The sequence below is a fragment of the Microcebus murinus genome, chromosome 17 (assembly GCF_040939455.1).
Source record: "Microcebus murinus isolate Inina chromosome 17, M.murinus_Inina_mat1.0, whole genome shotgun sequence".
NCBI lineage: Eukaryota > Metazoa > Chordata > Mammalia > Primates > Cheirogaleidae > Microcebus > Microcebus murinus.
Window position 1 is genome coordinate 58,269,516 of NC_134120.1, and position 21,465 is coordinate 58,290,980.

At 41.5% G+C, this 21,465-nt stretch overlaps 1 protein-coding gene and 1 long non-coding RNA gene across 2 annotated transcripts in view; both read left to right on the top strand.

Annotated features, from left to right (window-relative positions):
• The first annotated feature begins 257 nt into the window (after positions 1-257).
• LOC105861045 (uncharacterized) lies at positions 258-9,165 on the top strand. Its single transcript, XR_012912858.1, has 3 exons — positions 258-993; positions 1,736-1,829; positions 8,700-9,165. It is a non-coding gene; the product is annotated as an uncharacterized LOC105861045 (long non-coding RNA).
• Positions 9,166-9,343: 178 nt separating this feature from the next.
• Positions 9,344-21,465, top strand: part of AFG3L2 (AFG3 like matrix AAA peptidase subunit 2) — a 40,479-nt gene continuing 28,357 nt past the window's right edge. Inside the window, exons 1-6 of the mRNA XM_012746177.3 lie at positions 9,344-9,663; positions 16,088-16,187; positions 16,397-16,474; positions 18,536-18,636; positions 18,771-18,923; positions 21,192-21,266. Of these exons, the coding sequence (XP_012601631.1) occupies positions 9,547-9,663; positions 16,088-16,187; positions 16,397-16,474; positions 18,536-18,636; positions 18,771-18,923; positions 21,192-21,266 (624 nt within the window). The 5' untranslated portion in view covers positions 9,344-9,546. The remainder of the gene's footprint in view (positions 9,664-16,087; positions 16,188-16,396; positions 16,475-18,535; positions 18,637-18,770; positions 18,924-21,191; positions 21,267-21,465) is intronic.

Sequence of the window (21,465 nt, forward strand, 5' to 3'; positions counted from 1 at the left end):
ATGTGACTTGCATTGTTAGAGCCCTGGAGTCATAATTCATTGTTTTATTCATTACCATCTAGAGATATTAACTGGACTTTTTGTCTTTTTAGATTACTTTACCCGAGGGTCAGCAGCGCAAATCATTACCATCACTGAAAATACCGAATCAGCTTTCCTTTACAGAAAACACGGTGTCAGAGTTGTTCCAGACGAGCCGCAAACATGCGGTTCCTTTGCACTACGCGGAGCGCGTTGCCCTGACGATTTATAGGCCCCTCCCGCCACCTGGCGGGGAAACCTGCAGCACAGCTCTGCGGGAGATGGCCGCCGCCCTCGTCACGCGTGCAAGGTAAATTAGCTTCAAGTTCTGCAACCTCTTTAACAAGCAACTTGTCTCTCACAGAAACCCTCCGAGTGGAGTCGGACGCGGTGGCTGGCGTCCGGGACCCTTCGAGCCCGTCATCGCGCTTCGCTTGCTTGCTGGCGTTAGCGCCACTGCCGCCTTTACCCTGGGCGCCGACGCCGGCCGGCCATTCGCGGCCCCTCTCAGCCAGCGCACCTCACGGCCAGCGGGTGAAAGAAGAAAGTGCAGCGGAAGTGAGAGAATACTTTGAGTCAGATGAAAATGAAAACACAATGTGCCAGAATTTATGGATGCAGAGCTCAGGGGAAAATTTATAGTTGTGAACGGCTACATTTAAAAAAGAAAAAAAGATCTCAAACAATAACATAACATAGACCTTGAGGAAATAGAAAAAGAAGAGCAAACTCAACCCAAAGCTAGAAAAGAATAAAGAAGAAAATAAGAAAGGTTAGCGTGGAGATAAATAGAAGAGAGGAACAGCAATAGAGAAAATCAACAAAAGCAATAGTTTCAGCTAACTGTAACCCCAGATGAGGGTTACTACCAGGGTGGAAAATTTCCGTTTGAAACTGAAGTTCCCGATGCATACAACATGGCGCCTCCCAACGTGAAATGCTGAGCGGGTTTGGCGCCGGCATCAGAGACAGGTGAGATTTGTCTAAGTTTACTGAAGGAACACTCGATTGACGGCACTGGCTGGGCTCCCACAAGGAGGGGTTGTTTGTTTTCTTGTTGACGTTTTTTTCTTTGTTTGTTTGGTTTTTTTGAGACAGAGTCTCGCTTTGTTGCCCGGGCTAGAGTGAGTGCCGTGGCATCAGCCTAGCTCACAGCAACCTCAAACTCCTGGCTCAAGCGATCCTCCTGCCTCAGCCTCCCGAGTAGCTGGGACTACAGGCATGTGCCACCATGCCTGGCTAATTTTTTCTATATATATTAGTTGGCCAATTAATTTCTTTCTATTTATAGTAGAGACGGGGGTCTTGCTCTTGCTCAGGCTGGTTTCGAACTCCTGACCTCGAGCAATCTGCCTGCCTTGGCCTCCCAGAGCGCAAGGATTACAGGCGTGAGTCACCATGCTCAGCCTCTTGTTGAGTTTTAAGAGTTCTTTGTATATTGTGGATAACAGTCTGTTAGGAGGTATATCTTTTTATTATCTTTTTTTTTTTTTTTTGGAGACAGAGTCTCACTCTATTGCTAGGGCTAGAGTACCATGGCATCAGCCTAGCTCACAGCAACCTCAAACTCCTGGGCTCAAGCAATCCTTCTGCCTCAGCCTCCCAAGTAGCTGGGACTACAGGCATGCCTGTATACTTTTTTTTATATGTTTTTAGTTGGCCAATTAATTTCTTTCTATTTTTATAATAAAGACGGGGTCTCACTCTTGCACAGGCTGGTCTTGAACTTCTGACCTCAAGCGATCCTCCTGCCTTGGCCTCCCAGAGTGCTAGGATTACAGGCATGAGCCACTATGCTTGGCCAGCAGGTATGTCTTTTGCATATATGTCTCCCAGTCTGTGGCTTGTATTTTCATTCTCTTGATAGTGTATTTTGCTGGGAAGAACATTTTATTTTAATGAAGTCCAACTTATCAATTCTTTATTTCGTTGATTATATCTTTGGTGTTGTATCTAAAAAGTCATCACCAAACCCAAGGTCATCTATATTCTCTTCTATGATCTCTTCTAGGAGTTTTTCTTTATTTTACATTTATGTCTGTGATCAATTTTGAGTTTTTTGTGTATGGTGTAAGGTCTGTGTCGAGATTCTTCTTTTTTTTGCATGTGGATGTCCAGTTGTTGCAGCAGCATTTGCACTACCTTTTCTCCACTGTATTGCATTTTCTCCTTTGTTAAAGCTCGGTTGATTATATTTTTGTGGGTCCATTTCTGGGCTGTCTTTTCTATTCCATTGATCCATGTACCCATTCTTTCATGAATACCACGCCGTCTTGATTATGGTAGCTTTATAGTAAGTCTTAAAGTCAGATAAGTCAGGCCTCTTTGTTCTTCTCCTTCAATATTGTGTTGGCTATTCTGGGTCTTTTGGAACTCCATATAAACTCTAGAATTAGGTTTTCAATATTCACAAAATAACTTTCTGGGATTTTCATAGAGATTTCATTGAATGTACAGATCAAGTGGGAAGAACTAACATCTTTACAATATTCAGTCTTTTCAGCCATGAACATGGACTATCTTTCCATTTATTTAATTCTTTGATTTTATTCATCAGAGTTCTGAAATTTTCTTCATATAGATCTTATACATATTTTTGTTTTTTGGAGGTGCTAATATAAATGGTATTGTGGGTTTTTTTTTCTTCAAATTCCACTTATTCATTGCTGGTATATAGGAAAGCAACTGACTTTTGTATATTAGTCTTGTATCTTGCAATGCTGCTATAATTGCTTATTAGTTCCAGGAGCATTTTTATGCATTCTTTCACATTTTCTACACAGACAATTATGTCATCTGCAAACAAAGACAGTTTTATTTCTTCCTTTCCAATTTGTATACCTTTTATTTCCTTTTCTTGTCTTATTGCATTTAGTAGCACATCTAGTATGGTGTTAAAAGCAATAGTGAGAGGTTATATTCTTGTCTTATTTTTCTTAGTAGAAAAGCTTTTAGTTTCTTATCATTAAGTATGATGTTATCTGTAGGTTTTTTGTAGATATTCTTTATCAAGTTGAGGAAGTTCTTCTCTAGTCCTTCATTTACTGAGAGTTTTTTTTTTTTTTAATCAAAAATAGGTGTTGGATTTTGTCAAATACTTTTCTTTTTTTTCTTTTTGAGACAGAGTCTCGCTCTGTTGCCTGGGCTAGAGTGCCGTGGTTTCAGCCTAGCTCACAGCAACCTCAAACTCCTGGGCTCAAGCGATCCTCCTGCCTCAGCCTCCCGAGTAGCTGGGACTACAGGCACGGGCCACCATGCCCGCCTAATTTTTTCTCTATATTTTTAGTTGGCCAATTAATTTATATTTTTAGTAGAGATAGGGGTCTCACTCTTGCTCAGGCTGGTCTCGAACTCCTGACCTCAAGTGATCCTCCCGCCTTGGCCTCCCAGAGTGCTAGGATTACAGGCATGAGCCAACGGCGCCCAGCCCAGATGCTTTTTCTTTTTCTGCATCTGTTTATACAATCATGTGATTTTTTGTCTTCTTTAATCTGTTGATGTGATGGATTACATTAATTGATTTCCCAATGTGAAGCCAGTGTTGCCTGTCTGGGATAAACCCATTTGGTTGTGGCGTGTAATTCTCTCCACACATTGCTGAATTTGGTTTGCTGACATTTTGTTGAGGATTTTTGCGACTATGTTATATTCATGAGATATAAGTCTGTTTTTTGTATTGTTTTTTGTAATGTCTTTGTCTGGTTTTGATATCTGGGTAATGTTAGCCTCATAGAAGGAGTTAAGTATTTACTCCCTTAAATTTTCTGAAAGAATTTCTGTAGAACTGATATTATTTCTTCCTTAAATGTTTGGTAGAATTCCTTAGTTAAGCCATCCAGGTCTGAAGTGTTTTTTGTGGGAACGTTTTCAATTCAATTTTTTTAATAGATGTAGGGCTTTTCAGGTTATCTGAAAAGTGAGCTTTGGTACTTGTATCTTACAAGGAATTTGTCCAGTTCATTTAAGTCATCAAATTTATTGGCATCAAGTTGTTCATAATATTCTATTCATAATATTCTATTATTATCATTTTAACATATGTAGATAATATTCTATTCATAATATTCTATTATTATCATTTTAACATATGTAGAATCTGAAGTCATGTCAACTTCTCTCATAGCTCACAACAACCTCAAACCCCTGAGCTCAAGTGATCCTCCTGCTGCAGCCTCCCATGTAGCTGGGACTACAGGCATGCGCCACCATGCCTGGCTAATTTTTTCTATTTTTTGTAGAGATGGGATCTTGCTCTTTCTCAGACTGATCTCAAACTCCTGACCTCAAGCAACCCTCTCACTTCAGCCTCCCAAAGTGCTAGGATTACAGGTGTGAGCCACCATGCCTGGCCTTCTCTCATTCTTGATATAGGCAATTTGTATCATTTCTTTTTTTCCTGATCATTCTATTGATCTTCTCAAAGAGCCACACTTTGGTTTCATTCATTCATTTTCTCTCTTTTCTAGTTTTTATAGTTGATTTTTCACTCTGATCTTGTTTGTTTTCTTCTTCTTTGGTTTTATTTCATTTTCTTTATCTATTAATAGTTTCTTAAGGTAGAAGCTGAGGTCATTGATCTGAGAACTTTCTTTTTTCCTAATATAAACATTTCATGCAAAAAAACACTCCATCTAATTACTATTTTAACTTTATCTCACAAGGTTTGATGTAGTTTAATTTTAATTTAACTTAAAATACTTTCTAACTTCTCTTTTGATTTCTTCTTTGACACATAGCTTCTTTAAAAGTATGTTAGTAAGTTTCCAAGTATTTGTGGATTTTTTTGATATATTTCTGATATTGATTTCTAATTTCATTACATTATGGTTAGAAAACATACTTCGTATGACTTGATTCCTCTTAATCTGTTTATAGTCCATAATATGGTTTATTTTGATAAATGCTCCATGTGAACTTGAAAATAATGTGTATTTCTGCCATTGTTGTAAGTAGTTTTCTATAAATGCCAATTAAATTTAGTTGGTTGATTGTGTTTAAGTCTTCTATATACTTATGATTTTCTGTCTAGTTTTCTGTCAATTATCAAAAGAAGGATTTGAAATCTCCAAATATAATAGGAATTGCAGTTCTGTCAGTCTTTACTCCATGTATTTTAAAGTTCTGCTAATAGGAACAAAGCTGTTTAGGACTGTTATGTCTTATTGATGAATTGACCCCTTTATCATACAAAATTATTCTCTTCATCTCTGGTAATATTATTTTCTCTTAAATTGATTTTGTCTGGAATTTCTTTGCTCTGAAATCTACTTTGTCCACACAGTTTTCTTTTGGTTAGTATGAGCATGGTTATCTTTTTTCATTCTTTACTTTTAGACTATTTGTCTTTATATTTAAAGTGTATTTCTGTATTCAGCAAATAGTTGGGTTTTGCTTTTTTAGCCATTCTAAAAATCTCTGCCTTTTTAAGTGTGATGTATAGATAATTTACATTTAATGTAATGACTGCTATGGGTTTAAATCTATCATCTTATTTGTTTTCTATTTGTCTAAATCTGTTCTTTAATCTCTTTTTACCTCCTTTTTTCCCTTCTCTTGGATTAATTGAGTATTCTTTTATTATTCCATTCTATCTCCTTTGTTGACTTTTTAGCTACAACTCTTTGTTGTACCATTTTAGTGGTTACCTCAGGCTTTTGGTATACATCTTTAACTCACCACAGTACAATATTATACCTCTTCACATATAGTATAAGAATCTTAGAACACCGTGCTTTCTTTTTTCACCTCTTGACCTTTCTGCTTTTGTTGTCATACATTTTACTTTTATGTATGTTATACAACCCACAATGCATTATTATTATTATTTTTGCTTTAACAGACTATGTTTTTCGAAGATTTAAATAATAAGGAAAAAATTCTCTTTATTTACACTTTCATTACTCTTCCCAGTAATTTCCATTCTTTTGTATAGACTCAGCTTTCCATCTGGCATCACTCTTCCCTCTGCCTGAGGAATTTCTTTTTTATTATTTCTTTAGTAGATCTGCTTGTAATAAATTCTTTCAGCTTTTGTATGTCTTCAAGAACCCTGTTTTGCCTTTGTTTCTTAAAGATATTTTCACTGGATAAAGAATTCTAAGTTGATAATTTTTTTAATACTTCAAAGATATTGCTCCACTGTCTTCTGGTCTTTCTTGTTTCCCACAAGCCATCACACTCATCTTTGTTCCTCTGTCCCTATGTCATCCTTCTCTGGTTGCTTTTAATATTTTTTTAAAAACCATTAATATTAAGCATTAATAATTTGGTTATACTGTGTCTTTTTATACCTTTTTTTCCTTTGAGACAGAGTCTTGCTCTGTTGCCTGAGCTAGAAAGCAGTGGCATCATCACAGCTCACTGCAACCTCAAGCTCCTGGGCTTAAGCCATTCCTCTGTCTCAGCCTCCTGAGTAGCTGGGATTACAGGTGTGCACCACCATGCCTGCCTATTTTATTCTATTTTTGGTAGAGATGGGGTCTTGTTATTGCTCAGGATAGTCTCAAACTCCTGACCTCAAGCAATCCTCCTGCCTCAGCCTCCCAGAGTGCTAGAATCACAGGTATGAGCCACCAGGCCTGGCCATTTATATTAGCTTTCTTTGTGTTTCTTGTGCTTGTGATTCATTACGCTGCTCGGATCTGTGGGTTTATAGTTTTCATCAAATTTTGAAAACTTGCAGTCATTCTTTTTTTCTTTTATTTTTTTTGAGACAGAGTCTCACTCTGTTGCCCAGGCTAGAGTGCCGTGGTGTCAGCCTAGCTCACAGCAACCTCAAACTCCTGGGCCCAAGCGATCCTCCTGCCTCAGCCTCCCGAGTAGCTGGGAGTACAGGCATGTGCCACCATGCCCAGCTAATTTTTTCTATATATTTTTAGTTGGTCAATTAATTTGTTTCTATTTTTAGTAGAGACGAGGTCTCGCTCTTGCTCAGGCTGGTTTCAAACTCCTGACCTTGAGCGATCCACCCGCCTCGGCCTCCCAGAGTGCTAGGATTATAGGCGTGAGCCACCTCACCCAGCCCAGTCATTATTTCTTTACATATTTTTTCTGTCTCTCCCTCTCTGTCCCCTCCTTTGGGAACTCCAATTACACATATGTCAGAAATACCACAGCTTACTGATGCTCTGTTAATTTTCATTTTTCAGACTTTTTTCCTATGTTTTATACTGGATAGTGTCCATTGCTATGTCTTCAAGTTCAACAATCTTTTTATCTTCAATGTAATCTGCCTTTAATATCATCAATGTCTTTTTCATTTTAGACATTGTAATTTTCATCTCTAGATATTCAGTTGAGTTCCTAAATATTTTTGTGTGTTCCATGTCTCTGCTTAATATATACAATATTTCCTTTTGTTTCTTGCACATACATAAAATAGTTAAAATAACTCTTTAAAGTGTCCTTATCTGCTAATTCTGTCACCTGTGTCACTTTGGGGTCACTTTTGATTGCTTGATATTTCTCCTCATAATGGGTCTATGCAGACTCCTGGCTTAGCCTCTTCAACTCAAGGAGATTCCTGGTTCCTTCCTGGGTTCCTTCTCTATGCACCATGGCTTGGAAACTGTCTCTTGCAATGAGCTGGGGTAATGGCAGGGCTCATCTTATTTGCCTCCTGTCGCTCAGGGATTACAGTCCTTTGTTGTCCAATGTTCAGTGTCTTCAAAATCATATTTCATATATTTTATCTTTTTTATCTAGTTGTTTCATGTCCTACTATTCCATCTTGTCTGGGAGCAGAAGTTTCTCTCATTTAAAAAAATATTGCTGCATAGTATTACATAATGTGAATTCTTCACCGTTTTAACCAGGTCTTATAGATGGACATTTGGGTAATTTCCAGTAATTGTTACCACAAATGATGCTGCAAAACAGGGAACATTTATTTTAATTTATGGAATAACATGTTGCCCAATAATTTTTTTAAATGCTGCAATTGTTAATCTTGTACTCACAGCATTTTATAAACATGCAGGTTTTGTCATCAAGACACATTTCCACAAATGAGATATCTGGGGGAAAGGGTACACGCCCTCTTGCAATCCCAGTGCTTTGGAAGACCAAGGCAGGATTGCTTGAGACTAGGAGAGGTGACCAGCCTGGGCAATATAGACCCTAGGCAGAGGCCCGGTCTCTGCACAAAAACTTTTAAAACTAGTTGGGCATGGTGGCACATGCCTGTTGCTGTACTTCTAGCTACTTGAGAGGCTGAGGTGGGAGGATCCCTTGAGCCCAGGGGTTGGTGTTTGCAGTGAGCTATGATCATTCGTGCCACTGCACTCCAGCAGGGGCGACAGAGACCCTGTCTCTACAACAAAAACAAACACAGAGAGTACATGCCTTTGTTATTTAGGTAGGCATTGCCAAATTCCCTTCCATGAGTTTGCACCATTTTGCATACTTGCCAGTTATTTCTGACAATGCCTGGCCAGCAGAGTGAGTTGTCAGAATTTTGAGTTTTTGCCATTTTGATAAGTGAGATATTCCACTAACATTTTAATGTGTGCTCTTACAGCTTTTTCCTGTGTATGTATGTATATATATATATATATATATATATGAGTAAATTTCTTATGTCATCTTTTCTCCCATCCTTCTGCCTCATCTCCTGCCTTCCCTATTCTTCTGCCACCCATAACATCGGATACTGCTTATATCAAACATGCTACTGGCAGGGATTGAAAACTTCGTCCCGAAGTCCACTCTGTGTTTCTCCTCCGCAGTCATGACTCACCAAACAATCTGCAGTTTCCACTACCTGGAGGACTCAATTCATTCTGAGAATCATTTCTCTTTGAAACCGCTCCTGAAGAGCCCAAGCTAGATGGCGTGCTCCCAACACCTGCTATCACCGCGTTTGGCTGCCTGGCTCGTGATTCTTCGCATTGCCCTGCTAGGGCTAGCCGCCCCCCGAGCCCGGCACGACGCCAGTTACTGAGCAGGCGCTGAATTAAACATCTGACGAGTGACTCAAAGAGTTAATGCTAAAAATACCAAAGACGGCTTCCAGCCTGCGAGGGAAGGGCCGCAGTCTGCGACCAGCAGCGTCACCACTTCCTCCTCGCGCCGCCGGCCCTTCCGGCCCGCGGCTCAGGTGCCCCGCCCCGCCCGTCCCCTCCCGTCCCCTCAGACCCCGCCTCCAGCCCGGCCCACCCGAGTCCCTCCCCAGGCCCGCCTCCAGCCCCGCCCACCCGCGCCCTCACCCGCCCCGCCCTGCCCAGGCCCCGCCCACCGCGCTCCTCCCCCCTGGCCCCGCCCCCAGCTAGGGCGGAGGGCGCGGCCGGACTGAAAAAGGTGACGCCGACGTCAGCACGCCGGGGCGGGGCGCAGAGGACGCGTGCGTGGAGAGCGTGGGCTCGCCGGTGAGGCGGACCCGCTGTGCTGTGCCGTGCTGTCCCGTCCCGCCGTGTCCTGCGGCCGCTCTCCCCGGAACCGAACTCGCTTCCCGAAGCTGCCCCCGCCGCCCGGCCGCGGCAGTAGCCGCGCCTGCGCAGCGCCGCCGAGCGGGCCGGGCCGGCGGCCATGGCGCACCGCTGCCTGCTGCTGTGGGGCCGCGGCGGCTGCTGGCCCCGCGGCTTCCCGCCGCTCCTCGCACCTGGCGGCGGCGTGGGCCCGAGCGAGCGGCTCCGCCTCCGGACGGTGAGTCCCGGTGCCCGCGCCCTGCGCCCCGTCCCCCGGGCTCGCTTCCGGCCGGGGAGAGCGGCGTCAAGGTCACCGGCCCCCGGGCGCCCGGCCCCTGACTGCGGCCGCGTGCGCTGCGCGCCGGGCCGGCCGCCGGCCTTCTGCGCTCCGCCCGCGGGCGCCGCGCGGTTCCCGTTCGATTTCGGGGAACGCGCGTCTCCAGGAGAGCCGGATCTCTGTGCAGCGTGGAGCGGCAGGCCTGCGAAGGTCACTTCGCGCCTCTGGTTGCCCCCGCTCGCCCGCTGCCGTGGCGTGGGGACGAGAACGAAGGTGGTGTGCCGGTGTCTAAGACCGTAGCACAAGCTCGCATTTTGGAGCCAGGCTCCTTAACCTTTCCGAGCCTCCGTTTTCCCATCTGTTGAATGGGGCCATTGCTGGCATTCTGGGATTCGCACATGGTAATACCAATAAGTTTTAGCTGTTATTATAACAATGTCGCCTTTTCAGAGTAAAGACTGTGTGTTTCTGTTGCATAACAGGGCCAAATAGAGCGTCTTAATTAGGAGGCCATTTCTGTGTTGGTAGTAACCAATTCCATTTTGGGATACACACGGGATCCCTACATTCATATTCTGAACTGATGATAGTGTGTTGACAAAACCATGGCAGTGATCTTTCTCAAGTAAAGGTTCCTGTATCTGTTAGTGGATATCAGCTATTTCAGTGAGACAGGTACTTTCTGTCAGTTCTTTAGGGTTCAGCCTTGTACTACTTTACCCAGAATGTATAGGTTGGTGGTTGAGGCCTTGGAGTCAGTCACAGGCCTTGGCCTCTTACTTGCCAGATGTCCTTGAGCAAGTTGGCTCTGTCTCTGTACTTAAAGGGGGGAAATAATAGTACCTGTGTTCATGACATTTGCTCTCTGCACCTCCCTTGCTGGTCTTGGATTGCTTAGCGACTGTCATCTCTTTCCTACTCTGTACTGCCCAGTTGTGGGCCCTTTTTTACTTTTTTGCATTGCATTCTTTTCCTGCCTTAACCCAGCCCTGATCCCTTTTGCCACTACTGAATATTGGACTGGGGCATATAATGGGCAGGTAGGGATCTACCTTATGAGTTTGCAGTTTTTATGTCAGGACTGTCATGTATTAATAAAAGGCCTTCCTTTCCAGTGGCACCGTTGTCCCTGTAAATCGCAGTTGCTGAGATAGAAGGAGATCTTCTGCACTGGCAGCTGTAGCTGAATGACTGGGGAAGGAGTGGTCTGTGACATATTCCCTAGTTCTGCTCTGAAGATCTAGGTGGAGACACCTGGGCATTACTGCGATGCTTGTGGGGGAGTCTGATGGAACAGATTTTCCTTTAGGTTCATGCTACTATTAAAGACCAGAGACAGAAGTAGACAGAAGTATTGTTCTCACAGGTCCGTGGGGAAGAGATTTTGATGTGTTGAGATATCAGTTCTCAGGTCTTATGCTCCGGATAAGACTGGTGATAAACCAACTGAAAAGTGCTTGTACTGTCAAACAAAAGCTAATTCTCTAAAATGAGGCGCTCTAAACTTAAATTTTGTAAGTCAGTATCTCTTATTTATTCTTTGAGTGATAGACATCCAGGGCTTGGCTTAATATGCACAGGAGGAAAAGTTTCATTGATGGTTCTCCCCTCCCCTCCCCTCCCCTCCCCTCCCCTCCCCTCCCCTCCCCTCCCCTCCCCTCCCCTCCCCTCCCCTCCCCTCCCCTCCCCTCCCCTCCCCTCCCCTCCCCTTTTTTGAGACAGAGTCTCACTCTGTTGCCTGTGCTAGAGTGCCTTGTCGTCAGCCTAGCTCACAGCAACCTCAAACTCCTGGGCTCAGGCGATCCTGCCTCAGCCTCCCGAGTAGCTGGAACTACAGGCATGCACCACCGTGCCTGGCTAATTTTTTCTATATATTTTTAGTTGGTTAATTAATTTCTTTCTATTTATTGTAGAGATGGGGTCTCGCTCTTGCTCTGGCTGGTTTCGAACTCCTGACCTTGAGTGATCCTTCTGCCTCTACCTCCCAGAGTGCTAGGTTTACAGGCGTGAGCCACTGCGCCCAGACCAGATGGTTTCTTTATATAAAACAACCTCACTGTTAAATACAGTCATGAAGATTATTACTAGCGTATTCCATGTAAACACAATTTGAAAATATAGCCCAAATAGAGCTTCTTAGCAAACATTTATAGAGTGCATATAGTGTGCCCAATTCTGTGCTAACCTTTACGGTGATATAAAGACTTACTTAGATTTTGCTATGATTTGGATATGGTTTGGGTTTGTCCCCACCAAAATGCATGTTGACTTGGTGTGATGCTAGGGGTAGTGAGTTCTTGCTCTGGATTAGTTCTGGCCGCAGTGGGTGGTTATAGAGGGAGGTTCCTCCTGTTTGGTCCTCTCTCTTCCCATGTGTCCCCTTCTCCTTTGTCCTTGCCCACCATGTTTTGGCCTAGCACCAAGCCTGGTGCCATGTTTCTTGTCCTTCCCAGCCTGCAGAACTGTGAGCTAAATAAACCTCTTTATAAATTACCCAGCCTCAGGTATTCTATTATAGCAGTACAAAATGGACTAAAGCATGGTGATATAAAGAATCTTTTATATTACCTCTGTGCTACCCGTTCCCTATACTATATAGGTATTGTACTGTTGCACTTGTTATACCATATTGTAACTGTTTTGTTTCCATGACTTTCTTCCTTACCCTTCTGAGTTTCTTACTTTCGGGTGGAAACAGGTTCTGATTCCCCTTTGGATGCCCTATTGCTTGGCAGCATCTGGCATGGAATAGGTGCTCAATGCATGTATGTAATTTGTTGACTTGTCTAGCTTGCATTTGTCTTATATTTCATCTTAATCTATATACACCCTTAAGGAATTTGGTATTGGAAAAAACTCCTCACTTACAATACATTTCTTATCCATTATCTGGTAGGTCAAGTGATCGAGTGGTGGAGGAGGTTCTAACACAACATAAGTTCCAAATTCTCTCCAGTCAGCATTGTGGTCGGCCATAAATAGTCTGTCAGTGTTTCTGTCCTGTTTCACTGTGCAGAGTTGTATATTTAAAATTAAATCAGCTCTCCTTTTTGACAGTTTTATTCACATACCATAAAATTCATCATTTTAAAGTATACAATTCAGTGGTTTTTAACATATTCAAAAAGTTGTGCAACCATCACCACCATCCTTAATTCCAGAACATTTTCACCTCTAAAAGGCAGCCTGTAACCATTGCAGTCACTCCCCATTTCTCTCTAACTGTCCCCCCAGCCCCAGGCAACTACTCATCTACTCTCTCTATGGATTTGCCTGTTTTGGACATTCCATATACAGTTGACCCTTGAACAACATGGGTGTGAAATGCACAGGTTCACTTATATGTGGTTTTCTTTACTAAATATGTTGGAACATTTTTTGGAAATTTGCAACCATTTGAAAAAAACTTGCAGATAAACCTCATAGCCTAGAACCATTGAAAAAATTAAGAAAAAAATATGTCACGAGTGCATAAAATATATGTAGATGCTAGTCTATTTTATTTACTATCATAAAATATACGTAAATCTATTATAAAAAGTTAACATTTTTCAAAACTTATACACAGACCATACAGGGTGCCATTTGTAGTTGAGAGAAATATAAATAAACATAAAGATGTAGCATGAAATCATAACTGCATAAAATAACTAGTTCATATTGTACTACTGTAACAATTTTGTAGCCACCTCTTTGCAGTGGCCAGTATCCACTTAAAAGACTGTTACCTAATAATCTCTGGGTGAGCATTTTGTCCCTCCTGTAAATTGTGTATCACAGTAAAAAGGGATCTCTAGTGGCTTTTGTGTATTTTTCATTTCATTTATTACAATAATATAGACCTTGAATTACACCATGAGACCCATATGAAATACCACTAGTGATGCTGGAAGTGCTACCAAGAAGCAGAGAAAAGTCATGACATTACAAGAGATGTAGAATTCCTTGGTATGTATTGTAGATTAAGGTCTGCTGCTGTGGTTGCCTGACAGACAGTTCATCTTGTAAATAGACAACATAAACTTACAGTATCTGTAAGTGCAGTATAGTACTATAAATGTATCTTCTCTTCCTTATGATTTTCTTAGCATTTTCTTTTCTCTAGCTTTATTGTAAGAATACAGTACATTATACAGCATATAATATTGTAAGAATGCAGTATGTGACATACAAGATATGTGGGGTTTTTTTTGTTTTTTGGTTTTTTTTTTTTTGAGACAGAGTCTCGCTTTGTTGCCCAGGCTAGATTGAGTGCCGTGGCGTCAGCCTAGCTCACAGCAACCTCAAACTCCTGGGCTCAAGAGATCCTCCTGCCTCAGCCTCCCGAGTAGCTGGGACTACAGGCATGCGCCACCATGCCTGGCTAATTTTTTCTATATATATTAGTTGGCCAATTAATTTCTTTCTATTTATAGTAGAGACGGGGTCTCGCTCTTGCTCAGGCTGGTTTGGAACTCCTGACCTCAAGCAATCCGCCTGCCTTGGCCTCCCAGAGTGCTAGGATTACAGGCGTGAGCCACTGCGCCCGGCCCAAGATATGTGTTAATTGATGGTTTCTGTTATTTCTGGTCAACAGTAAACCATTAATAGTTAAGTTTTGGGGGAATCAAAGGTTATACAGGATTTTCAATTTTGTTCCTAACCCTCGGGTTGTTCTAGGGTCAACTGTAAATGGAATCATATGTGGCCTTTCATGTCTGGCTTCTTTCACTTAGCATAATGTTTTCAAGTTTCATCCATGCATAAGCACTTTATTTCCTTTTATGAGTGAATAGTATTCCATTATATGGATATACCATATTTTATTTATCCTTTCATCAGTAGTTGGTGGACATTTGGGTTCCCACTTTTTGGCTGTTGTGAATAGTGTTCTGTGAACATTTGTGTACAAATTTTTGTGTGGACATATGTTTTCAGTTTTCACTGATAGAAGTGGACTTGCTGGATCATATGGTAACTTGACATGTAACATTTTGAGAATCTGCTAAACTGCATTCCAAAGTAGCTGCACCATTTTGCATTCTTACCTGCGGTGTACAAGGGCTCTAGTTTCTCTACATTCTCACCAACATTTGTCTGTCTTTTTGATTATAGCCACCCTGGTGGGTGTGAAGTAGTTTTGTTTGGTTTTGTGATGTTTTATTTTTCTCATCAGCCATAGGGAGGCAAATGATGATGGATGCTAATACAAATTAACTTCACTTTAAACATCTGTGTTTAAACCTCCCCAGCAACGTTGGTGAATTTTCACTTTGCAAAAGGACAGAATTACTTGAACTTTTTCACTGCCAGATTTGGATATATCCCCTCAAATGCCCCTTGACATTGATTGCTTTTAATTGTGCAGCTAAAAGTTTAATAAGGAGCTTCTTTGGTTTATTTATATTATATTTCAATTTACTTAGGCTATGTTTACAAACAACTTTTAAGCAATATATGTTATATAAAGCAGAGAATTTGTAATGGGACTTGTAGAACCATGATTCCCACCAGGGTGACAGTATATCAAATATCTTTAGCACATATTGGTAGTACAAGGATTATGGGTGATGATGAGCCATAATAACTTTATCTTTTTTTTTTTTTTTTTTTTTTTTGTGAGACAGAGTCTTGCTCTGTTGCCTGGGCTAGAATGCCATGGTGTCATTACAGCTCACTGCAACCTCAAACTCCTGGGCTCAAGTGATTATCCTCCCTCAGCCTCCTGAGTAACTGGGACTATAGGTGCTCACCACCATACCTGACTAAATTTTTTTTTTCTATTTTTCGTTGCGTGGCTAATTATTTCTATTTTTGGTAGAGACAGGGTCTCACTCTTGCTCAGGCTGGTCTCAAACTCCTGACCTCAAGCAATCCTCCCGCCTCAGCCTTTCAGAGTGCTAGGATTACAGGCGTGAGCCACCGTGCCCAGCCAACTTTTTTATCGGTGAACTAAGATAAAGTTAGTATTATGTTTATAAGCAGCACTGATCTGTAATTTCAGGTAAATATCTTATAGTATGCTAGACTTTGCAAATGAGTCAGCATGAAGCAGCACATTTTCTGTGTCAGAGTGTGTCTTTTGAATGCTGCAAATTAAGTAAACATTGCCAAAGTGATTGTGTTGTCAGATAATTATAATTGGGTTGCAATTTAAACTTATGTTTGATTTTGAAGTATTATTGTCTTCTAGATCATAATGTGTGTATCCTGGTTTTGTTGCTGGGATAGAGTGACACAGTGCTAGATAACCCCAGTGCTCCCTGAAAGGGAGTTGTTCTGTGCTAGCTCATGGCCACCTGTGGAAGGGAGAAACAGTTCGTCCACTTTATGATTAGGAAATGAAACTTTCAAATTTTTTATCTTGGTATAAATATCATGCTTTTATTTTTATGTCATTTTACAGCTTTATCGATATGCAACAACTCAAGCAACAGCCAGGAATAATTCTCTTTTGACAGATGTAATTGTCACTTACCAGAGATTGTGTTCTCGACCTCCAAAAGGTAAGTGCTTAGGTGTGACTGATGTTCCGCATTCTTGTTGAAGAGACATGTCATCATCAGGTGTTTCCTCAGCAGGTTTAGTTTCAGGCTGACCCTTAACGCCTGTCTCCTCCTTTAGCCTATTCTCCTACCTCCAGTGTGTGATTACAGTGATGAAAATATGTCACCTTCAAATATAACACTTTTTGTATATTTTCCTTTTCTAATAGGATTTGAAAAATACTTTCCTAATGGAAAAAATGGAAAAAAAGCTAGTGAACCTAAAGAAGTTATGGGAGGAAAAAAAGGTACTTTAAAAAAATATTATGTTTGAATTTATTGTTTTCCCCTAATATATAATAGTGATAGTTTCCACTGAAGAAAGAGTTGTTATAAGTCAGTTCTGAAACTGTAGGTTATAAGTTTGTGGTAAAATTCTACAAACCCTGCATTTCGTTTCTTCTTAATTTTCTGTTCATATTTTCTTGTCATTTTTCAAACCGGAGTAATTTAAGTTCCTCTTATAGATAATTAACTGATCAAACTAAGCATGTTTGGTAGATATATGACACACAGTTTAAACCAGTGAGAAAAATCCTAGAAACCTAACACATGTAATTTATTTGACATATATTGTGGTTAGTGCAGTGTTTTTTAAATTGTTCCTCAGATTCTTCCTCATCGTAGGGATTCAGAGAAGGTTTCTTAGAGCTGGGCAGCTAAGGGGGCTGTGCAGACTCTGAGTCACGTGTCCCCATTTCATGAGGGCAGTAACTTTTAATGCAGTGCCTGGCATGTGTTGGCATTCAACCAGCATCCTTCCTTTTTAGGGATATGTAAGGAAAAATATAGTTCAGCCCTTGTTTTTAAATGAACTTGTCATCTATTAATAGTTGGAGAGACAAGTACATGCTCAGAGAATGCAGAGGTGTGAAAGCCAGGCCAGGGGCACAGGGGAAAGAAGCACTAGGGTGGGCTGGTTATGGCCCTGAGCTTCTAGATGGGAGCGTGGGGGACATAGGCAGCATCTGCTGTTTTCCCAGGGCATGCTAGGTGATCTTCAAATCTTGGTTTGCGGGCAGATTAATAATAATAGTTCCACTTTATACCTTCTGTGTAGGTGTTACCTTGTCCCTGAGAGGTTTGGGAAATCGCCAGACATCTCAGCAGGACGGGGTGTGTTTCCCTGTCCTGTGCCTCAGTGGGGTAGGGGGAACTGAGGCTTGTGCACGCCATGCCCATTTCAAACTTTCTACTTCACTTGACAGAGGTGCAGAAGCTCCTCGTATGCAGCACGGTGTGGTGGGCGTGTCACGAAGCCACAGTGTCATGTAGCCACAGGGGATGACTGGGTGTCATAGCCTCACATCCTATCATGAAAGAGAGGTTGCTTCATAGTAGCTGAAGAAGTTGGAATGGTAGTTGTGGGATTTAGAGAAGTGGCAAAAGAAAGGAAAATGGTGGTGACTGCCCTCACAAAGTATCACAGGCTGAGTGGCTTAACCAGCAGAGATGTATGGCTCATAGTTCTGGAGGCTAGAGAGCCCACATCGAGGACACATCAGGTTGGTTCCTTCTGAGGACCTAGAGGGAAGAATCTGCTCCAGGCTTGTAGATGGTTGTCTTCTCCCCACGTCTCTTCATGTCATCTTCCCTCTGTACATGCCTGTGCCCAAATTTCCTGTTTTTATAAGGCACCAGTTGTATTGAATTAGGGCTTACCCTAATGCCTTCATCTTGACTTGATAACCTCCACAAAGACCCTGTTTCCAAATAAGGTCACATCTTGAGGTACTGAGGGTTAGGACTTCAGCATTTGAATTTTGGGTGGACACAGTTCAAACTGTAACAATGACTTAAGTTCAGATTCTTGCAAACTAGTTTTATTTGTTTTTTGTTTTGTTTTGTTTTTTTGCCATCATCAAACTTTTCACTTTTCTTCCAGAAGAAAGTTAACAATTGTCTACTTGTTGGGATTGGGGAAGGGGGCACTTACTTTTTAATTCTGAGTGGTGAGTGAGGAGTTCACACCCCACCCCGCTCTATCTCTCATTTATTGTCCTCTAACACCGCAAGTTATTTAAGCTACTCTTGCTGCCTCTGTAAAATGGGTGTAATGGCAGTGTACTTCTCGGGTTATCAGGCTGTATTGTGCATGGTTCAGAGACGGTGCAGGTGAAGCACTTGGAAGCCTCCTCAGACATTAGCACTTTGTGTTAGTATTCTTTCTCCTAGTGTTTTATTTAGTAACTGGTCAGTTGCCGTATGTATTTTGTAATAAATCTTTCAGTAAACTGTATCAGTGAAAACACTGCTGAGAAATATAAAACCCTGCAATGCTGTTGTGTATGCTCTTTGTTTATGAACAGAATCGAAACCAGCTGCTACGCCACGCTCCTCAGGAGGAGGAGGTGGTGGAAAACGAGGTGGCAAGAAAGACGATTCTCACTGGTGGTCCAGGTTCCAGAAGGTTCGATTCCACACAGTGTTAATTCAACGTTAGGACGGTGGTCTTGGGAAGAGTTGGGGGCGTTGGTAGTATCGGAAGGATACTACCAGTTGTGGGATTTCATTCTTCACAGAAATGTCTCCGTCTCTGCTCAGGGTGACATTCCATGGGATGACAAGGATTTCAGGATGTACTTTCTCTGGACTGCTCTGTTTTGGGGAGGAATCATGTTTTACTTCCTGTTCAAGAGCTCTGGGAGAGAAATCACTTGGAAGGACTTTGTCAATAACTATCTTTCTAAAGGAGTGGTAAGTATTTTGCGCGATTGGTGGCTCAAAAGCTGTGGTTCAAAAGCTGAAATTTGGTACACTAGACCAAAAAAATGATAGCAAGTTAGCTTGACTCATCCACTGTAGAGTTACTATTTTTACATCAGATTTTCCTAATGCTGGAAAGTACTGGAACCAATAAGCCTGTTTAGACCCAGTATCACCAAATCTACCCCCACATCGTTTTATTTCACTTCATACTAGAACCAGGTTTTGGAAGCACTGCTTCCAGCGGTGATCCTGGCAGTCCTCCACAGCTGCCTTTCGTTAGCTGTTGAGTGCCAGCTTCTCTCAGCTCTTCTTAGATCTTTACTGCTTTTACTGTCCTGTGGGCTTGGCAGCTAATCAGAGTTGTGTAAGATAAGCACAGACGGGCTCTCGGGGAGGGGCTGGTAGTGAGTGTGGACTCTGACGTCACGCTGCGTGCTGAGCAGCCTTTGTTACTACCTGCTGGGCCTTTGCCCAAGTGAGATCATACCTCAGCATATTTCAGATGCTGATTGTAAGACACATGTTTTATATATTACTAAGAAAAAATGTAATAAGTTGCCAATGAAACTATGACATGTCATCAGTTATAAAATGGATCCCAATTTCTGAGATATTAAAATATGAAAAAGGTGCATCTTAAAGTTGCTGAAATATAGTGATAATGAGAGAACCAGGATCAGGCCTGCTGTGTAACCTTGGGCAAATTCCTAACCTCTCAATACTTGGCTTTTCCTCAATGAAATGGATAAAGTAAAGATAAAATATTAATATTTATTGAGTGTAAAGAATCTAGATTATTTCTGAAGATTGTACAGGAGGATCAGGATATAAGAAATGGTTGTTAATCTTCTCAGATGGCTAGAAATAGCTGCTCTTGGGCTCAGAGCTGAAATTGACCTAAGTTAACTTAACATGCAAGCCTTCTCCTGGAAGTTGCAAGCCTTTAGTAGACTCCAGAGTTCCAGAATACTTACATACAGATTCAGCCTGTGCAGTGATCGTGTAGGTGGGGAGACACATTCCTGGTGCTTCCTTATGCCACCATCTTCCTTGAATCCTCCTATCTACTCAGATTTTTTGAGACAAACGTTTATCTCATGAAAGCGAGGCTACTGTTGAGTACTGCTCCAGCATGGTAGGGGACGTGCTTGCTCAGAGTAACTCTTGTCCATGTGGGCGGGCTGCAGCAGTCCTTCCAAGTGTGGGGACAGGTACTTGAAGAGGACTATCCATGCCTCCATCTCCTGACCCACCGGCTCTTTGGAATCAGTCCACTGTCTCCCCAACAGTTTTATGGGGGGTAGAGCACTTCTAGTCTTCCCTTTCCAGAGACTGCCTTTAAAAAGTTACTCCCTTTCTTACAGCAAGTAAGAACACTAACTTTTAGTTTGTCATTCATACCTCCCAGAGTTGTGATGAAGCAGGCGGCAGGAAATGAGCATGTCTCAAAGGATTCTTCTGAATCAGTTAAGGCCTTGGGACCAGGTGTTTAAAAGTGCTGTTAAGAATCTTATATAATTAGGAGTTTAAAGAAAAAAAACAAATTTAAACCACTCAGACTGACAAAAATTAAAAAGTCTTATGATACCAAGTATTGCTGAGAATAGAGAGCAATAGGAATATTTTGCTGCTGAGAGCGTGAATTGGGCAGCCATTTGGGAGAGTGGTTTGGCAGTATCTTGTGCAGTTGAAGATGTGCATACCCTACAACCCAGCTTGGTGTGTCTGCCTATAGGTACATGTCCTGGAGAAATTTTTGAATATGTGCCCAAGAAGGCATATATAGGAATGTTCATAGTAGCATTTTTGTGACAGTGAAAAATTTGTAACAGCTTAACTATTAACAGGAGAATGGATAAATAACATGGGTGTGTTCATGAAATGCAACAGGCTGCAGCCCTGAAATGTCAGCTTGGGTAAGCCCACAAATGAAATGTTAGGAGGAAAAAGAAGTTGTAGAAGAATATATACAAAACAAGACCATTTTAAAAGTCTAAAAACAGGTAAAGTGAATGTATATATCCTGCAGGGTTACATATGTGTGTAGTACGAGTATTAACATAAGGATATGTTTTAGGCGGTTCAGCCCCTAAATGATAGGGCCTGGGAGAGGACCTACCTGTGGGAACATGGGGTGTCCTTGTCTGATTCTTTATTTTTTTCATATGTCTGAAATATAAAAAATGAGCTTAAAATAATATCTAAAGTAATTTCTCTAAATTTTTTGTTTGAATGTTTAACTTTTTAAAATTCTAGGTAGACAGACTGGAAGTTGTCAACAAGCGTTTTGTTCGAGTGACTTTTACACCAGGAAAAACTCCTGTTGATGGGGTAAATAATTTTATTAGTTAATATAAATTAATTATAAATTTATTTTTCAGATTTAAAACTGAAAAGAAGACATCCTACACATTGCAGTAGATGTATACACTGGATACATCAGATTTGGACAGTAATATTTACTAATATAGAGGAAAATGTGAATGTTATGTATGTATTAGTAATGTGGGGATTGGGTCAGTGTTTTGTT